The following is a 20167-nucleotide window of genomic DNA, read 5'->3' as shown; positions in this document are numbered from 1 at the left end:
GAGAGGGTGGTTCTCAGGTGACACCCTGGAATCAGGCTCCCTCCTCTCTTGTTCCAGGTGCGTCACCCAAGAACCGCAGCTGTCAAGTCACCGCAGCTTGGCAGCTCCTGCGTTGAGCATCTGCCCCCTGGTGGTCATTGCACATCATAGCTACCAGTTGGACAGTCAGATGGTCAGATGGTCACTTAGGCTTTTATATAGAAAGAGAGAGGCCCAGTGCACAAATTCATGCACGGGTGGGGTTCGGCTGGCCCAACCCGATTAGGGCTGATCAGGCTGGGCTGGCTGGGGGGAGGGGCCATGAGTGGTTGGCCGGCCAGCCCCGCCCCCTGGTTGAACTTCTGGTCAAACTCCCGGTCAAGGGGACAATTTGCATATTAGCCTTTTATTATATAGGATAGATAGTCACCATACTGTACATTACATACCCAGGACTTATTTATTTTATAACTGGAAATATCTATCTTTTAACCATGTTCACCCATTTTTTTAAGTTAAACATATCCTCACCCAATGATGTGTTTTTATTGATTTTAGAAAGAGAGAGAGAGAGACATCGATCAATTGCCTCCTGTACACGCCCAACCGGATCTAACCTGCACCCTGGACATGTGCCCTGACTGAGATTTGAGCCCGCAACCTTGCAGTGTATAGGATGACACTCCAACCAACTGAGCCACACCAGCCAGGGCCACCCATTTTTACCTATTCTTCACTCCTCACCCCTGGAAATCACCAATCTGTTCTCTAAATCTATGAATTCATTCTTTTTTTTCAGATTCAACATATAATGAGATCATGTGATATTTGTCTTTCTCTGACTTATTTCATTTAGCATAATGTCCTCAAGGTTCATCCATGTTGTTCCAAGTGGCAAGATTTCCTTTTTATGGGTGAATAATATTCCATTGTATATATACATCGCTGTATATACACCACACTTTCTTTATCCTCTCACCTATCAATGGACATCTAAGTTGTTTCCATGTTTTTGCTATTGTAAGTAATGCTGCAATGAACATGGGGGTGCATACATCTTTCTAATTAGTGTTTTCATTTCCTTTGGATAAATACCCCAGAAATGGAATTGCTAGATCATATGGTAGTTCCACTTTTAATTTTTTGAGGAAACTCCATACTGTTTTCCATTGTGGCTGCACCAATTTGCATTCCCATCAACAGTGCACAAGGGTTCCCTTTTCTCCACATTCCCTTCAGCATTTGTTATTTCTTTTTTTATATATTCTTTTATTGATTTCAGAGAGGAAGGGAGAGAGAGATAGAAACATGATGAGAATCATTGATTGGCTGCCTCCTGCACACCCCCTACTGGTGATTGAGCCCTCAATGTGCCCTGACTGGGAATTGAATCATGACCTCCTGGTTCATAGGTCAACGCTCAACCACTGAGCTACACCAGCCAGGCTCTTGTCTTTTTTATAGTAGCCATTCAAATAGAAGTGAAGTGCTATCTCATTGTGGTTTTGATTTGCATTTCCCTTATAATTAGTGATGCTGAACATCTTTTCAGGCACCTGTGGGTCATCTATATGTCTTCTCTGGAAAATGTCTATTAGATTATTTGTCTACTTATTAATTGGATTGTTTGTTTTGCCACTGAGCTGTATAAGTTCTTTATGTATTTTTGGATACTAACCTCTTATCAGTTATATGATTGACATTTCCTGTGTTTAAGCCAACTCATATGTGTATACTAACCTCTTATCAGATATATGATTGACATTTCCTATTTTTAAGCCAGAAGTCTCTTTTATTGCCTGGGATCTCTAGACAATCTCTTTGCCATTTTTGTGTTCAAGCAGTCAGTCTCCCAGGTGACCACCTATTCTTCAAAATCTCAGGAAGATTCCTCAAATGCTGAGCTTCCACTGGCTTGAGCAGTGACTGCTTTCTTTATGCCTCTGATAACTTGTCCTGGCCAAAACAGCCACCCAGAGCTCCCAAGCAACCTGTGTCTCCAGGGACTGACCAGGAGAGTACAGAGGGCAGTGATGCATGAGCATAAGAGATTTGGCTCTAGAGATCAGATTCCAGCACAGCCATATACTGGCTGAATGACCCAGGGCAAATCACTTTTATGTTCCTTAGACCTCAATTCATCATCTGTAAAACAGAGATTAAAGAGAGAAAATATAGAGCCCAGTGCCAGGCCCAAACTCAATGTTGTTAAAGGAAAAGGGTTGTTGAAAGGATTCAATTAAATAATTTATGAAAAGACCATTAGAGGATATAGCCCGAATGCCTGTCACATAATAGCCTGGAATAATTGTTAGCTGTTATGATAATTTTCATTCCATTCCTTCTATTCTGGCCTGGTCTCTAGACATTCCTGAGTCCAAGAAACCTCCCTGACAATGACAGCCAAACCTATACTACACAGGTCTCTCCGCTGTCCTCCACACCTGGGCCATCCAGTACGGTAGCCACTAGCTAAGTGTGGCTATGTAAACTTAAATTGCATAAATAAAATTTTAATTTAGTTCTTTATTCACTCTAGCCACCTCTCAGGTGCTCAGTAGCCATACTTTGTGATTACCATTTTGAGCAGTACAGATAGAGAATACTTCCATCATCATAGAAAATTCTGCTGGGCAGCACCACTAGAGACTGAGAATCAATTTCCCATTCCACACTGGGAGAGGTCTGTCTTCGCTAGTTTCAGTCCAAGCTGTACTAGCCCAGACCTTGAAGGCCCAGGCTAAATGCAGTTCAGAACAAGAGAGGGCTCAAAGGTGGGCCGAGGCACGGTGCAAGCTGTCTGTGTTGTTATGATGAGTTGTTACAAGGAAACAAACCACACGTGAAGACCTTAGGAGTTGGTGCTGTATGCTACTAGTTCTTTGTATCACATCCATTGATCTCTGTGTTTTATTGTCAGTTTTTCTAGTTTAAACAAATCTATGTTTTAAAACTAAAAAGGAGGAGAGGGAGATGGCCCTGTAATTGATGTGGAAAGAAGCATGAGTTACCATCCCTATTGTTTTTTTCACATTCTTGCATATCAAAAAGATCTACATTTGTTGACTATGAATGCCACTTGGTTTTTAATGGCTATCTGCTACTACCAAAACACATAATTGGTTAATTTATCATATAGATTTGAATTTAAATTTGAAATGGACACAGTAATTATGGGTGATAATTACATCTAAATACTGTTATATTTGTACTTATCTGTTAACAGAGAAAATAATGTACTTATTGCCCTTACTAAATTATATAAATTAAATTTTGTATGCCATTGAATTATAGTATATATGAAACATAATGGAGTTTTAATTATTTTATAGCCATGGGCATGAAGTAATTGTACTATTGAACCTTAAATATATTGGAGAGCATGTCTCTGGAAATGTAAAACATACAACAGGGGCACATTAAGGTTATACAGATTTTTAAAACGCACTTGTGATATGTATGAGACTGTTCATAACAGCTTTATTTTTAGTAGTCCAAAACTGAAACAATCCAAATGCCTGTTAATAGGAGAAAAGATAAATAAATTGCTGTATATTCATACAAGGAAAACCACTGAAACAAACACCAACATGGATGGATGACTGTCTCACGCAGTGTGTTGAGTGAAAGAAGCAGACACAAAGGCAAATATCTACTTCCTTTATTGAGAGTTTAGACTACTTGATGGTGATAACAGTCAGAATGGTGGTTAACTTGACAGAAGGGGCAGGAAGAAACTTCCTAAGGTAATGAAAATATTTAATATCTTAATCTGGGTGGTAGGTACATGGGTGTACACACATATAAAATTCACCAAGCTATACACTTAAGATAGGTCCTCTTTATATACTTTATGCATGCAGTACTACAAAAGAAAAAAAATGTGAAAATGAATGCTCAAAGTGATCTATTTTAATTTCGCTAGAAAGTTGTATCTTATGAGCTGATTAAATATGATGTGGAGAAAGATGAACCTGTCCGAGATGAAAATGGATATTGCATCAAAGTTCCCAAAGGTACAGTGGATTTTTGTTCAATTAACCATTCATTTTCTTTTTCTTTTCTTTTTTAATTTTGAGAGAGAGAAGTATTAGTTGTTTCACTTATTTATGCATTCATTGGTTGATCCTTATATGTACCCTGACCTGGGATTGAACCTGCAACCTTGGCATATGGGGATGAGGCTCTAGCCAACTGAGTGCCCAGCCAGGGCCTAAGCTGTCATTTTCTTACCTTGACTAAATGACTGTTAAGAACTAACATATCATTGATAAAATGAACACCTGATAAATTTATCAGAATGGAGGGGGAAAAGAGATATATTTTTGTACACTCAGAAATAGTTACAGAAACTCCAAAAGATACTAATTTAACCACTACATGTAACATAATTGTAGTTTGAAACCTAGCTTAACAACTTCTTGATTGTGAGATTAGCATTTTGTGGGAAGGGATATATAATTACTAGAGGCCCAGTGCACGAAATTCGTGCACGAGGCGGAGGAGGGGGGGAGTGTCCCTCAGCCAAGCCTGCACCTTCTCCAATCTGGGACCCTCGAGGGATGTCCAACTGCCCATTTAGGCCCAATCCCAGACAGACATCCCTTTCACAATCCAGGACTGCTGGCTCCCAAACGCTCTCCTGCCTGCCAGCCTGATCACCTCCTAACTACTCCCCTGCCTGCCTGATCTATGCCAAACTGCTCCCCTGCTGGCCTGATCACCCCTAACTGCCTTCCCCTGCAGGCCTGGTTGCCCCCAACTGCCCTCTCCTGCAGACCTGGTTGCCCCCAACTTCCCTCCCCTGCATGCCTGGTCCCCCCCCAACTGCCCTCCCCTGCAGGCCTGGTCACCCCCAACTGCCCTCTCCTGCAGGCCTGATCCCCTCCAACTTCCCTCCCCTGCAGGCCTGGTCCCCCCCCCCCAACTGCCCTCCTCCTACACGCCTGATCCCCCCAACTGCCTTCCCCTGCAGGCCTGGTTGCCCCCAACTGCCCTCCCCTGCAGGCCTGGGTCCCCCCAACTGTCCTCCCCTGCAGGCCATCTTGTGGTGGCCATCTTTGACCACATGGGGGTGGCCATCTTGTATGTTGGAGTGATGGTCAATTTGCATATTACCTCTTTATTAGATAGGATGGTTGCAAAACTATAGTTTTAGGGAGTCTTTACCTTTATGCTTAAACTACTGTTCATTTGTTTAATTATGTGTATAAATCATTATTCAGTAAAAGGTTAGCATTTAAAAATTACAAATGTGTGGCCATATAGAGTAATATGTGCACATAGTATATGTATATGTGTGTATATGATGTATATGACTATACATGCACATGTGTAGCCAGCCTGCTGCTAATGAGTTGCATAGCATCAAATTTAAGAGGTTAATAATAAAATGTGCCCACTGCAAGCTCATAAAATAACAATGTACTTCCTTCTGTCTTAGGTGAAGTTGGACTCCTAGTTTGCAGAATCACACAACTTACACCATTTAGTGGCTATGCGGGAGGGAAAACTCAGACAGAAAAGAAAAAACTGAGAGACGTCTTTAAGAAAGGAGATGTCTATTTCAACAGTGGAGATCTCTTAATGATTGACCATGACAATTTCATCTACTTCCACGACAGAGTTGGCGATACATTCCGGTGGGTTTCTCTGAATTATGGAGAAACATGCACAAGTTGGCATACTCCTAAATTGATAAATCCCATTCCATTTTGGTTATGGTACTCCATTTTCTTCTATCTCTTTAGCATGTCAGTTCAACCTCCTGTATTCCTAGAGAAAAAGGAGCAAAATATCTGAGGGGTCACTCTTCAATGTACAGTTAACTTGGTTGAGCAACACCAGATGAAAGTAAGGTGGGAAACCTTAGTGTATATACTAGTATGTGTCTCGATAGCTCAGACCGTCCAGTTTCTTCATTATTACTGGTCACTCATAGGACAGCCAGGGATTTTCAGTTTTCAATTATGGGGCTTTCCTTCAGCTAAAATCAAATGCAAATTAAGGTGGAGTTGATTTAGTTAAAGAGGAGGTGAGGGATTCGGAGCCCCACCTCTTTCCCTCCCTCTTACTCTCCATCCCCAACTAGGTGGTTCCCCACAGAACCCCCAAAACAGTGCAACAGTTTGAAAGTCATGATAATAGATCAGGAAATGAATTCCCAACAACAGCACAGTCCTCCAGCCTCATAACACTTTTGCTTAATCATCTTCCTTCATGAACTCCCTGAGGGCAGGCCCCAGCTCCCAGCACAGTGCCTGGCAACGTAATTACGTTTTGTAAGAACTCATGAGGAAGGGATGGAAGTTGTATATTGAAGTAGAAAGAGTGTGGATCTGAATGAGAACAGAGTTCCCAAGCTCACCTCTGCCCCTGAACATCTGTGTTAACAAGGCAGGTAACCTTTCTCGGCCCAGTTTCTTCATCCATGAAAGGAGGGTCCCGATGATCCTCATTGTTTCTTCCCTCTGTAATATTCCCTAACTCAGGATCCCTGTCATTTTATTATGCCACCGTCATGTCACTGTAAAGATTCCCGGTCAGGAGAAAATTTACTTCTAAGAGATATAAAGAAAAAAATGTTTTAATGTAAAAAAAAAAAAAAACTTTATGAAGTGAAAAATAGCACTTGGTTGAGCACTAACATTATAGTCTCCTTGCAAATAAAGTATGATATTTTATCTTATTAAGAACTTTCTCATTGCCCTGAGACCCTGAAATACAAATAGGAACTTTAATTAAACAGAAGTTCACTAATTGAATGAAATAGCAACCAAAGTTAGAGAATGAGGAAAGGGAGAGACCTGCATACAGCAAAAAGTCATTGGTGGGTTTTTGTTTTGGTTTGTTTTTTGTTAATCCTCACCTGAGGATGGTTTTTTCCCATTGATTTTTAGAGAGTGGAAGAGAAGGGGAGAGAGAGAGAGAAACATCAATGTGAGAGAGACATATGGATTGGTTGCCTCCCGCACACAGCCCAACCGGAGCCCGGGATCGAGCCTGCCACCAAGGCACATGCCTTTGACTGGAATCAAACCCGCCATCCTTCAGTCTGAGGGCTGGCGCTGAGCAAACCGGCGAGGGCCATTGATGGTTTACTTTTTATTTCCAGTGCCTTTCTTAGGCCAAGTCTGTGTTTTGACATTAGAACAATATCATTCTGTAAGTCATGTTTCATGTGGCTAGGTTGAAATTCCACTTAGGAGTATGCCTTTGTCTTTTGCTCCTCAAGCAGGATGCCTCTCTCATGATGAAGTCGGGGAATTTGGGGACCAAGCTGAGGTATAGAGTGCAGCCACCCCACAGAGGTCTGGAGGGAACCAGCTACTCCCTGTCATCGCATCCTGAGCCAGAGACCACCTGTGACCTCTGCTAACCTCACCTTTTCTTCCAGGTGGAAAGGAGAAAATGTGGCCACCACTGAAGTTGCTGACATACTGGGACTGGTTGATTTTGTCCAAGAAGCAAATGTTTATGGAGTGCCTGTGCCAGGTATGCACGAGATATTATAAATCTATGCCTAAATCCATATCATTTTAACCCCAGGGCAAGGTATGTCATTGCCTTCTGTCGGCTGGAGAATCAAACGACTCTGTCAGCCACTTGAGTAAGGGGCTATGTGTGGCTTATGTTCCTTTCTAAATCACCTCAGTCAGTACACCTGAACCTGGCCTTCCTCTGTGGCTCAGCTCCCCAGCTGGGCTCCCCGATAAGCCACATCTCTCCAGGTCCCATGCTGCATCTGGCACTCCTCAAGAAAAGATGCGGCACACTGGAGAGCTGGGAGATGGGATGTGAGACACAAGTAAGAGCAAGTGCGGTTGCTAAGAGAAGAAATTGGGAAGCAGCTGGTTTTGTCCAGACTCTTCTTTTAAAGCAGAGAAAAAGCTTTAAAAGAAAGCTCAGCCCACCCAACTGAGTTTCAGAATCATGACACGGAGCAGTGTCACCAAGCCTTCTTCCATAGACCTGCTTCTGCCAGCAGCATGGGGAGTGCCCAGGTCTGATTTGGGATCCTGGCTCCAATACCTGCTGGCTGTTTGGCTTCAGGCAAATCACTAAAATTAGGGATAATACCAGTCCTGTCGTGAAGATTGTCTAGAGAACTAATTCATTTCAACGACATAAATAGTAAAAATATATTTGTCAGATATGTGCATGAGAGTTGTCATGAGGAGAAATCATTTTTATTATAGACTAGAGGCCCGGTGCATGAATTTGTGCACAGGTGGGGTCCCTTGGCCTGGCCAGTGATAGGGGTCTATCAGGGCTGGCTCGGGGGGAGGGACCATGGGAGGTTGGCCGGCCGTGGGAGGTTGGCTGTGGGAGCGCACTGACCACCAGGGAGCAGCTCCTGCATTGAGTATCTGCCCCCTGGTGGTCAATGCACATCATAGCTACTGGCCGGTCATCCAGTCATAAAGGTCACTTAGGCTTTTAAATATATAGATGTCAGGGAAGACACTATATCACTGTCCAAATATGAGATGCTATGGGTGTTAGTACTCCCCCAGAACTCAGGATTTGGGATTCCACCTACATTCAAAATGGAAACCCTAAAGTCCCCTTTCCCTGAGCTGTGACGGTTGCATGTGACCTTGTACTGCCCTTTTATTTCTTAAAGAATATTCAGGACTTTCTCTTGCCTGCTCCTCCAACCCTGTGGCAGCAACACAATGGGAAGTATAGCCACACCCGGGTCACAGAGCGTGAGTTGTAGAATACTTCTCATGTTGGACCTCAGGCTGAATTAGCACAAGCATGGTTGTCAGCCATCACACCACACTGGGCTCTCGCAGACCCCACCTGGAATGTTGCACACACTTTTATATGCTGAATTTTAAAACAGTAACAACACAGAAGAATGTGTAGGAGAAGGTGAGAGAATCTAGGAAGTAGAATGGAAGGCCCAGTGGGACCCCTGAGCCAGCAGCACCATCCTCCTCACCCGGGAGCTCTTTAAAAATGCTCAGGCCCACCTCAGACCCACCGAATGACTTTCTGGGGTGGGGCCAGGGAGCTGTGTGTTTTAATAAGCCCTGTAAGTGATTCTTTTATCTTAAAAACTGTTTTAATTTATTTTAGAGAGAGGAAAGGAGAGGGAGGGGGGAGAGAGAGACAGAGAGAGAGAGAGAGAGAGAGAGAGAGAGAGAGAGAGAGAGAGAGAGAGAAACATCAGTGTGAGAAAGAAGCATCGGTCGATTGTCTCCTGACCTGTAATCAAACTGGTAACCTTTATGGTGCATGGGACAATGCTCAACCAACTGAGCCACACCAGCCAGGGCTAAGTGATTCTTCAAAACACTGAAGTCTAATTTTGGAGTGATAAAAATGTTCTAGAACTAGATACTGGTGATAGTTGAACAACATTGTGAATGTACTAAATGCCACTGAATTGTACACTTTAAAATGGTTAAAGTGATGAGTTATATGTTTTACAGAGTTTAGAGACAATACACTAAAGTCTTGAAAAGCACCGACACGTAGTGATTCCAAAAACCTCGCCAATCAGAATCATCTGGGAAACCTTTTAAAGCCCGTGTCTGATGGATCAGAACCTCGAGTTTGGGGCTCAGAATTTTCTTGTTTTCTTTCTTTCTTTTTTTTAAATTCCCAAGTGGCTGTAATGACCAGTAATGTGTAGGAGCCACTGATCCAGAACAAAGAAAAGGAAGCTAATGGTTTTCCAATGATAGAGACATCAGATAAAACAAGGAGCCAGTGTGTTCATCCTGCTCCGATGTGCAGAATGAAAACAACGGGCTGAAATGAGCAGGGAGCCGATGTTAGCCTGAGAACCCTGCTCTGACCAGAGCAACCAACACTAGAGAGGACTGTCTCCTGAGGTAGGGACTGTCCCACCAGCTGGAGGGGGTAAAGAGGAGGATGTCCACCTGGGATCCTGTGAGGATTCTGACAGCAGTGAAAAATTAGAGGTGAACTCTAGAGATTAGAGAGGTGAACTCTGGAGTCTCTCCCAACTTTCAGGTTCTGGGATCCTCACGGAGCCTTCTCGGGTCTCAGTTTTGGACCAGGAGGTCCAAAGAGGGAACTTCTAGGTTTAGGCTTAGAAGGGAGTTAAGTTTTTCTAGGTGTCACACCAGCACTGTCCAACTGCTCTCTACAACTGTAATTGTCAGTCGAATGTTCTGCAGTGACGAAAGTGTTCAATATCTGCACGGTCCAGTGTGGTGTCCAGTAGCCTCCATGTGACTGTCCAGCAACTGCAATGTGGCTGGTGCAACTGAGGAACTGGATTTTTCATTTCAATTATAATTCATTGTAATAGCCACATGTGACCGGTGGCTACCACGCTGGGCAGCTGTTCTAGAGAATCTCTGGCCAGAACTGCTGCAGACTGGAGCCTCCCCCCTGGATCTGAACTGGCCCAAACCAACGTGCAGGAGCCAGGGTGGAGGCCTGAGACCCTACAGGCTCCTTCCCCTCCCCGTGAGTGCCAGAGCAAGAAGCAGGGAGCCCGTCGACGCTGAAGATTTCTGTTGCAGCAGCTTCTGCCTTAATTCTAAAAGTTTTATTGGAGACATTTGAGATTCCTGAGATAGGTGCCTTCCAGAGAGCTACCAGGGACCCCTAGAGAAAGAGGGTCCAAATGTCCTGCCTCCCTCAGGTCAGAGGCAGATAAAACGAGGGTGCGTTTTCTTTCTTTCCATGTTTCCTCTTGTTTTCTGCCTCCTTTAGAGCTGTAGGTAAACACACAGTCACCATGGGAGAGATTTTGAAAGCTGGGGCCCAGGTGACAAGGGCGGTTCCCTCTCCCTCTCTGATTACAGCTAAGTAGTTCAGGGAAATGGACCTGGGCTCCCACTAGGTCTACTGGATCAGGTAGCAGATAGATTAGTACCTAATTACCACTGTCCTCACAAGAAAACAATGGAAATTACTGCCCTGCCTGGCGGGGAAGAAAGCTGCTAGGGTCCATTTTCTCTGTGGAGAGCTCAACCTCTGGGGACTAAAGGGCATCAGTGGGAGGGCACCCAACAGCTCACTCACCCTTGCACCTGGCCTTCTCCTCCTGTCCCGCAGCTTCTCTAACGTGCAGAAAGGCAAAGCTATTAGGAACCTTGATTAAATACATACGTAAGTCTCAAAGGTGGAGTTGGTGCCTAGAAGCACAGCAGACCTGACACTGCAGTCTGAAGAACAACCTGAGCTCAGTTATTCATGAGTGGAGCAAGGACTTTTCACTGGAGTAAAAAAAAAAAAAAAGCCCTGGCTGGTTTGGCTCAGTGAATAGAGCGTTGGCCTGTGGACTGAGGGGTCCCTGGTTCGATTCCAGCCAAGGGCACGTGCCTGGGTTGCGGGCTCGGTCCCTGGTGGGGGGCGTGCAGGAGGCAGCTGATCAATGATTCTCTCTCATCATTGATGTTTCTATCTCTCTCTGTCCCTCTCCCTTCCTCTCTAAAATCAATAAAAATAATTTTTTTTTAAAAAAAAAGTTCCTTTAGCCACCAGTTTGACCTGTTTCCTACTCAAGTGTTTCACGTAGGCTGCTGAGAAGGGTGAAGATGACAAGCACAGGCTCTAGAGCCAGACTGCCCCAGTTCGGTATTCGCTGTGTGAACTTGAGCAAGTCTTTTAATGTCTTTAAGCTTCAGTTTCTTCATCCGTAAAATGGAGATAACTTTTGAACCTCTTCATAAGTTGGTTGTGCCGGTTAAATGAGATGGTCCATAGGACCTGGCATATAACAAAAATTCAATCAATGTATAGCTGCTAGTAGTAGTAGCAGTATTTTCATTTTAGAATAATTTTTGCCTATATTGGAAATAAAAATTCCAACTATCCAAAAGAAACGTATGCCATCATGCTGCCTCTGTCCACTGTTCTTGGAAACAGCAAAGCATTATAAATAAAATAGCTACAGCGCATCTAATATTTTTGTGTGTTATTTCCAGGTCACGAGGGTCGAATTGGCATGGCCTCAATCAAGATGAAGGAAGGCCATGAATTTGATGGAAAGAAACTCTTTAAGCACATTGCCGACTACCTGCCTGGTTATGCAAGGCCCCGGTTTCTAAGGATACAGGTGAGACTGCTTGTTATCAAGTTCAATTCTCCTCTCTCATGGAGACCCCTGTCTCTTAGGCAACAAATCCCCTTCTACCATGGCGACCACATTGGCCAAGTTTTCACTACCTTTTCCAGGAAGTTCAACCAGGAAGCAGAAATATCAGAAAAATAGAACTAGCAGAAACACAAATCCTAACCCCTTTCTCCCTAAAATTAACCAGGCCAGTTCATTCAACAACAGTATTAGCAAGTAACGCTCAAAGTCTGTGTTTGGGGATATGTGACAGACACTTAAAACAGAAATACTCTGACCCTCCTATTTGTTGTTTCCAGTTTTGAAGAATGGAAAAATCCATTGACGTCATAGACCTTTCTATGGTGTGAAGTTCAAATGGGCATCATTAGCCAGTTGGAACTACCAAAGGTTTACCTTTCACCACTAGAGGGATTTTTTTTCTTTCTCAAACATTAACCCCTAGATTAGTTTAACACTCTCACTTTTGGACTTTGAGCTCTTAGATTCTGAAGAGTTGAGAAGTGTCAGGTTACCAGACATTGCTGTGGCTACAAAACTGATGTTCATAAAGCACTGGCATTTGCTTTACAATGAGATCATAAAAATTGAAATATCCTCAGGTCATTCCCTATTAATGGAAGAAAAAACATCTTCAGTGGAACAGACAAACAGGCTGAAAGAATAGAGTTGTCTGTGTAGATGATCACACCTTTAATCAGGATATTCCAATCATACCTGAAGCTCACCAAGCAACAGACTCTGCACTCCATATTTCACTCCCCACAGGTGATCTTAAAGCTTTAAGGGAATGAGCCCTGGCTGGTGCTCTACACCAAAAGGTGATGGGTTCAATCCCCGGTCAGGGCACATACCCCCAGGTTGCGAGTTTGATTCCGGTCAGGGCGAGTGCAGGAAGCAACCGATATTTCTCTCTCACATGGATGTTTTCTCTCTCTTTTCTCTCTCTCTCTCCCTCGCTCCCTCCCTCCTTCCTTCTCTTCCCCTCTCTCTAAAATCAATAAACATATCCTTGAGTGAGGTGGGGGGGCGGGGGAAGCTTTAAGGGAATGAAAATTACCTTCACAAAGGGCCCCCTAGTGGAGCTTCAGAAAACAGGATGTCTCCATATCATACAAAATGCATTCACAGCTCTCAAAGGAGCCAGAGGTGCCAGCCTCACCCCTTTCCCTGCACCTGACCTGTTTGCAAAACACCACAACAATGTGGGCTGTTTGATGTTTTTCAGGACACCATTGAGATCACTGGAACTTTTAAACACCGCAAAGTGACCCTCGTGGAGGAGGGCTTCAACCCTGCAGTCATCAAAGATGCCTTGTATTTCTTGGATGACAAAGCAGCAATGTATGTGCCCATGACTGAGGACATTTACAATGCCATACGTGCTGAAACTATGAAACTCTGAATATTTCCAGAAAGAAACTGAACGGATCCAACTTTAATTTGATTGAAGATTGTGGGGTGCATTTTTCATGCATACCAATAAAGGGGGCCTTTTCTAAATTACACCTACACTTCTGCAAGTGAAAAGACTTAGAGATAATTATTTTTCAGTGTGCCCCTACTGTTTTTATTTGCAAACTAAGCTTGTTAGAGGGAGGGAGGGGAGGGGTGTTTGTTTGTTTTTAATATGTAATAAAATAGATGACCGCCAGCATTATGAAATGGAACTCTCCTTCCTTCATCCTGAGCCTGATAGTCCCATTGGTAACTTTTCACAGGTGCCTCACTCATAATGACAATGGCAATACGTAATACAGGGCAAGGAGTTGGGAGGTTGAGGGGGGGGGGTCACCAAGGAACAGCCCAATGGAAATCCCGCTCCGGTATAAGGCTAACTCTCCCCCTGAATAGCATCTGGCCACTGCCTAAAACAGCGTTACCCAAAAGGTGAAAATGCCACCTGTACAGTTCTTAAAGACTAAGCAATAGCACCAGTATTCGACACATAAAATGTGCTAGGTAGATATTTTTTAGTCACATCAAGGGTTGCAAACTCAAGTGCCTTCAGGATTCACATTGGTAATGTGGATGAGAGAAGCAGGTCACAAATAAGTGTGGCAAACTTGAGGATAGCCACTACTCTGCTTCAGTTGGCTGCGTATTATCATGTGGAAATACAGCTCAGGCACTGCTGGAATCTTCTGATGATTCAGAAACTAGAAAGCTGGGTATACATGTGAATCTCCCAATTTTTAAAATGTGAAGTCTCAAAACATTTTAATTTATACGCATCGCAAATGAAATATATCTGTGACTCCAGTAAATCCCAAGTCTCCAGTTAGCACCCCCAGTTCCACATGCCCCTCGGATCTAAGCTGGTTTCATAGCAAAGCCAATCTCCTGCCAGAGAGCCTGTTCAAGGACCCAAGGACCCTGCCTTTGATCTCCCAGGGAGAATTTGAACCCAAGCGATGGGAGACCACATGACCTTTGTTTCTGAGACTCTCACGTTGTGCAACGTATTACCTGGAATCCTGTTGAAGTGGATCTGGTTGTAAGCAGAGGTTGAAGCAATGACATCATGTCACAAGGGGCACCTTTTTGGAGGAAAGGTCAGCACTTGCACTTTTAGCCAGAACACAGTGTTCCAGTAACCAGAGCCAGCGGGGGCCCGTCCGCCTTTGACATTTCAGACTTTCCAATTAGAAACTCTTTCCCAGACTGACGGTGAGGAGTTAGATGGGATCAGGCAGTGTAGGGTAAGGGCCTCGTGGGTAGGGAAGATGGTAGATAAGGAGGAAATTAATCAGATGGTCAGGATGTGAACAAGATAGGCAGAATGGACCCACTTCCCCCTCAACCCAAGAGCGGGAACTAACAGTGGGGAGATGAGGGCTAAAGGAGATGCCTGGTGTTTCTTTGACCGAGCCCATAGAGGGCAAAAGCAGGGACATTTAAACCCCTGGGCTAGTGAGCTTCCGCAGCAACCCGTTTTGGGACCCTTCTCGCGTGTCAAGAACTTTGTTACTTTCACTGTAATAAACTTCGCTCCCCTTTGCTTACCCCCTCCCCACCATGAATTGTCCATGAATTCATTCATCGACATCTTGAGACAACGAACCCAGCAGCTCACACTCACGTCTCAGCGGCTTCCTCAGCCTTCCACTTCCCCAAACCTTCATGATTCCGGCCAGATATTGTGGTGGGTAGAGGCACTAGCACACTATCCTCATACCTCAGTTTGCATGTGTGTACACAAAATTAAAACATTACCTGTTACAGATAATCAATTCTGAAGACTAATTTTATCTCTTCTAAAAGGGTTAGAAATTGTGCCCATAGAAATATCTGAACAAATAATAATTTAAAAGTATCAATGGCCCTGGCCGGTTTGGCTCAGTGGATAGAGCGTCGGCCTGTGGACTGAAGGGTCCCGGGTTCAATTCCGGTCAAGGGCATGTACCTTGGTTGCGGGCACATCCCCAGTGGCGGGTGTGCAGGAGGCAGCTGGTCGATGTTTCTCTTTCATCGAGGTTTCTAGCTCTCTATCCCTCTCCCTTCCTCTCTATAAGAAATCAATAAAATATATTTTTTAAAAAGTATCAATGGATATTTTTAAAAACAAAAGCTGATGTCCATGTAAATCACTCAACAGGTCTTCAATTTCAAATATATGTTTGAAAACATGTAATCAGTGCATTTATCAGAGGCTACGGGCACCAAAATAATTTGGAGATAAACCCAGGAAATATCAGCATGAAATGGAAGCTAATGAGAACCAGTATAAAAATGGATAAGATTAATAAAGTGCAGTGACTCACCCTAAGGGATGATTTGTTAGTGGGATGCTGGCTCATACATCCACTCTACACTCGAGCTTAGCCAAAAGGCCAACAAGTGATCATACATCCACTCTACAAGCATTTAGTGGGTGCCTGCTATGGACTGAGAGATGCGTTCAGCGCTAGTGTGATGAAGTTCTCCAAGCCTCTATCTAGGCCAGTGATGGCGAACCTATGACACGCGTGTCAGCACTGACACGTGTAGCCATTTCTGATGACACGCGGCCGCATGCCAAGGATGAAACATTTGCTGCTCCTGAGGATAAAACATTTGCAACTAGAGTCTTGGAGTTAGTTTTTTCCTCAAAGTGACACACTACCCGAGTTATGCTCAGTTTTTTGGCGAAGTTTGACACACCAAGCTCAAAAGGTTGCCCATCACTGATCTAGGAAGTCAGGTAAGACATTCAAGAAAGTTGACTGGGAAGACCCCTAAAAGGAAGGTCCTGGTCCTGCCAGTGTGGCTCAGTGGTTGAGCGTCGACCTATGAACCAGGAGGTCACGGTTCAATTCCCCATCAGGGCACATGCCTGGGCTGCAGGCTCCATCCCCAGTAGGGGATATGCAGGAGGCAGCCAATCAATGACTCCCTCCCATCATTGATGTTTCTCTCTCTCTCTCCCTCTCCTTTCCTCTCTCTGAAATAAATAAAAATATATATTTTTTTTTAAAAGGAAGATACTGTTCTTGTGTTTTAACTTTTCAACAGCAATTGTTTTGTCATTGCAGTTGGTGGGGCTGCATGAAGTCTGTAAAGAGGCAGCTACCAGGGAGGACGTGTCACACCATCACTCCAGCACTGTTCACAGGGAGGGGGCTGACTGGCCAACACAGATCTCCTAGTCAGCGTGGCTGCTATGCCCCAGAGCGCACCAAGTGCCGTGCTGTAGTATGTATATGTAGCTGGTGGTCTATTCCATCATGATCATCAATTTCCCTTTGCACAGATGTCATGCTTTTATGAAGCTGTAAGCTCCATGAGGGCAGTTTCTGTTTATCTTGCTCATCGTTATATACCCAGTACCTGGCACACAGTAGCCAATAAGTATTTGTTGCTTTTTCATCTAGCCACCCTGATAAATATCCGGTTCCCCATGCAAGCGTTGGGGGACGGGGGTGGGAGCGGGAGCGGGAATGGGGGTGTAGCAGAGAGAATAAATAGATGATCTGAGTTTTCTAGTTCACATGGAGCAGTGATTCTCAAGCTGGAACATTGAGATCACCTGAAAGTCTTATTAAAACACAGACTGCTGCGGCCCATTAGAATTGGAATTTGCATTTCTAACAAACTCCTGGCTGTTGCCATGTTTTGAGAACCACTGACACAGAGAAAAAGCATCCAGAGTTATACATCGTGTGTGTTTAGTGTAATTCAGCTCTTTAGAGCAGGATTATATTTTATTAACTGAGGCTCACATCTTAGATCTGGAGGGACTCAAAGTGCAGCCCCAGGAAAGGCCCAGCACAAAGCTGCACCTTGTCACCTTTAGCCCGCAATTGTTCTTGAAAATTCACATTGACAGCACATATTTATTTTCTAGATACACAAATACATATCATTTGCTGTATCAAAGTTAAAAGCAAACCTCTTTAATTGATGAAAGCAAAACTGGCTCCTGGGAGGTTCAGTGCATGCCAAACGTCGCCCAGCTCACTGGCCCCACCGAGCTCCCCCCTGACACTTACAGGAAGAAACACTTCCTCGTAGACCAGTGGTGCTCAGTGTGTGGTCCTGGACCAGCAGCGATACCTGGAAACTGGTTAGACATGCTAACTCTCAGGCCGTGCCCCAAACCTGCTGAATCAGAACCGCTGGAATGGGCCCAGCAATCTGTTTGAGCAAACCCTGCTGGTGATTCCGACGCAGGCTCAACTAGAGAACCGCAGGCGTAGAGCAGTGCTTCCCAAGCTTTTGGGTGCAGGAGCAGCACCTGGGATGCTTGTGGTCCACACACCCCTCTTTGAGCAGCAAGGGACTCTAGAGCAGTGGCTCCCCAACACTGCGGCACATTAGAACTATTTGGGGAGCTGTCAAAAATCCAAAGCCCAGGTCCACCCCATACCAATCAGATAAGATTTTGATAGAGTGGGAGCCAGGCTTCAGTATTTTTTCTTAGGGCAGGTCACTGCACTTGATGAATCTTATCCATTTTTAAAGATTTCAGGTGATTCCAGTATGCAGCAAAGTTCAGGGACCACTGATAGGGAACAGATATCATGAAACGTTAAACTCTTTTTTTTTTTTTTTTAAACGTTAAGCTCTTGACAAAGATTCTCTCCTTGACCAAATTCCATGCCAGGCTCCTCGTTGCCCCCTTGTGGACATGGCCTCAACCCTGTCCTATAAAGAGGTGAACAAACACTAAGTTTCTGGCAGTTAAGGCCACCGTCCTAGGGTAGGATGACCTGAGCCCCCTTAAAGTACCTGCCAGCAAAAACTCAAGGATGCCAAAAGAATTGACTGTGTTTTCTATCCAACACCTGAAGATGGGCCCCTCTTTCCCAGCCTCTGTGGGAGGGTAGGAGCCTAACTTCAGTAAGCACCAGGGAGCAAACCCAGGTGGCTTTCACATGGACCAAACCCCTCTTCTTGCTTTTTGCAGTTTTTCACTTCCCTGACTCTACTGAGTCCCCACGTGCCCCCCCTCCCTATGCCCTCTTTCTCCCTTTAAAATACCCAGTGACCTCTAGACAAGTCAAAGTTGAGTCCAGTTCCTGTTAGACTCTTTCCCTATTGCAATAGTAATTATCCTACATAATAAAGAGGTAATATGCAAATTGACTGTCACTCCAACACACAAGATGGCCGCCCCATGTGGTAAAAGATGGCTGCCACAAGATGGCTAGCAGGGGAGGGCAGTTGTGGGCGATCAGGTCAGCAGAGGAGGGCAGTTGGGAGGGACCAGGCCTGAAAGGGAGGGCAGTTAGGGGTGATCGGGCTGGCAGGGGAGGGCAGTTGGGGGAGACCAGCCCTGCAGGGGAGGACAGTTGGGAGGACCAGGCCTGCAGGCAAGGGCAGTTGGGAGTGACCAGGCCTGCAGGGAGAACAGTTAGGGGCAACCAGGTCGGCAGGCGAGGGCAGTTAGGGGTGACCAGGCCTGCAGGGGAGGGCAGTTAGAGGGAATCGGGCCTGCAGGGGAGGGCAGTTGGGAGTGATCAGGCCTGCAGGGGAGGACAGTTAGGGGCAACCAGGCTGGCAGGGGAGGGCAGTTAGGGGTGACCAGGCCAGCAGGGGAGGGCAGTTAGGGGTGACCAGGCTGGCAGGGGAGGTCAGTTGTGGGCGATCAGGCCAGCAGGGGAGGGCAGTTGGGGGCAAAAAAGCCTACAGGGTAGGGCAGTTGGGAGCAACCAGGCCTGCAGGGGAAGGCAGTTGGGGGGGGGGGGGAACCAGGCCTCCAGGGGAGGGCAGTTGGGGGCAAAAAGCCTATAGGGTAGGGCAGTTGGGAGCAACCAGGCCTGCAGGGGAAGACAGTTAGGGGTGACCAGACCTGCAGGAGAGGGCAGTTGGGGCAATTGGGCTGGCAGGGGAGCAGTTAGACATTGATCAGGCTGGCAGGGGAGTGGTTAGGGGGTGATCAGGCTGGCAGGCAGAAGTGGTTAGAGGCAATCAGGCAGGCAGGCAGGTGAGCAGTTGGGAGCCAGCAGTCCTGGATTGTGAGAGGGATGTCCCAGATTGGAGAGGGTACAGGCTGGGCTAAGGGACACACACGCCCCCATGCACAAATTTTGTGCACTGGGCCTCTAGTTACTGAATAAAATTACTGATTAAAATCTGTTCTTGCAGCTTTGTTTACCTTTGACATTGCTAATACAACCAATTTCAGAGCCACTCCCTGAAAAAGTGCCCTCTGAGATGGAAAGAAACTAATATTTTTGGCCTATGAACTAACTATGAGCAAGCTGCCATTGAACACAGCGTTTATTTGACTACAGGGTCCAGAAAACTGAGACAATCCCTAGAGGAAGAAAATTTAAATGTACGGAAGGACCCGACAGCCTACTGAGAGCCTCCAGTCAAGTACAACCTTTAACAGTATAGTACAGAGAAAACGGCATGGGTTTTACTGAAAACAAGAACACCTGGGCTTGGCCACTTACAAGCCGAGTGATCTGGAGCCTCAGTTTCCTCATTTATAAACTACTAGTAGCCCTGTGCACCAATCCGTGTGCCAGTAGGTCACTGCCACCCTCCTGTAGTTCCCCCCACCGCCCCCTCATAGCTTGCTGCCCTGCCCCTCCTGTAGCTCTCCATCGCTTGTAGTTCACTGCCCCACCCTCCTGCAGATCCGTGATCCGGTCGTTACGCGGTTGGTCATTACACCTCACAATGTAACGG

General features: G+C 45.3%; 1 protein-coding gene across 2 annotated transcripts in view; it reads left to right on the top strand.

Annotated features, from left to right (window-relative positions):
• SLC27A2 (solute carrier family 27 member 2) overlaps positions 1-13532 on the top strand; it is a 41656-nt gene extending 28124 nt beyond the window's left edge. For both annotated transcript variants that reach the window (XM_054715534.1, XM_008143132.3), the window contains 5 exons: positions 3905-3995; positions 5423-5621; positions 7376-7473; positions 11898-12028; positions 13275-13532. In XM_054715534.1, the coding sequence (XP_054571509.1) occupies positions 3905-3995; positions 5423-5621; positions 7376-7473; positions 11898-12028; positions 13275-13451 (696 nt within the window). In that variant the 3' untranslated portion in view covers positions 13452-13532. The remainder of the gene's footprint in view (positions 1-3904; positions 3996-5422; positions 5622-7375; positions 7474-11897; positions 12029-13274) is intronic.
• Positions 13533-20167: the final 6635 nt, after the last annotated feature.

The sequence above is a fragment of the Eptesicus fuscus genome, chromosome 5 (genome assembly GCF_027574615.1).
Source record: "Eptesicus fuscus isolate TK198812 chromosome 5, DD_ASM_mEF_20220401, whole genome shotgun sequence".
Lineage (NCBI taxonomy): Eukaryota > Metazoa > Chordata > Mammalia > Chiroptera > Vespertilionidae > Eptesicus > Eptesicus fuscus.
The sequence above is the reverse complement of the archived record's forward strand: the minus strand, read 5'-3'. Positions and strand labels throughout refer to the sequence as shown.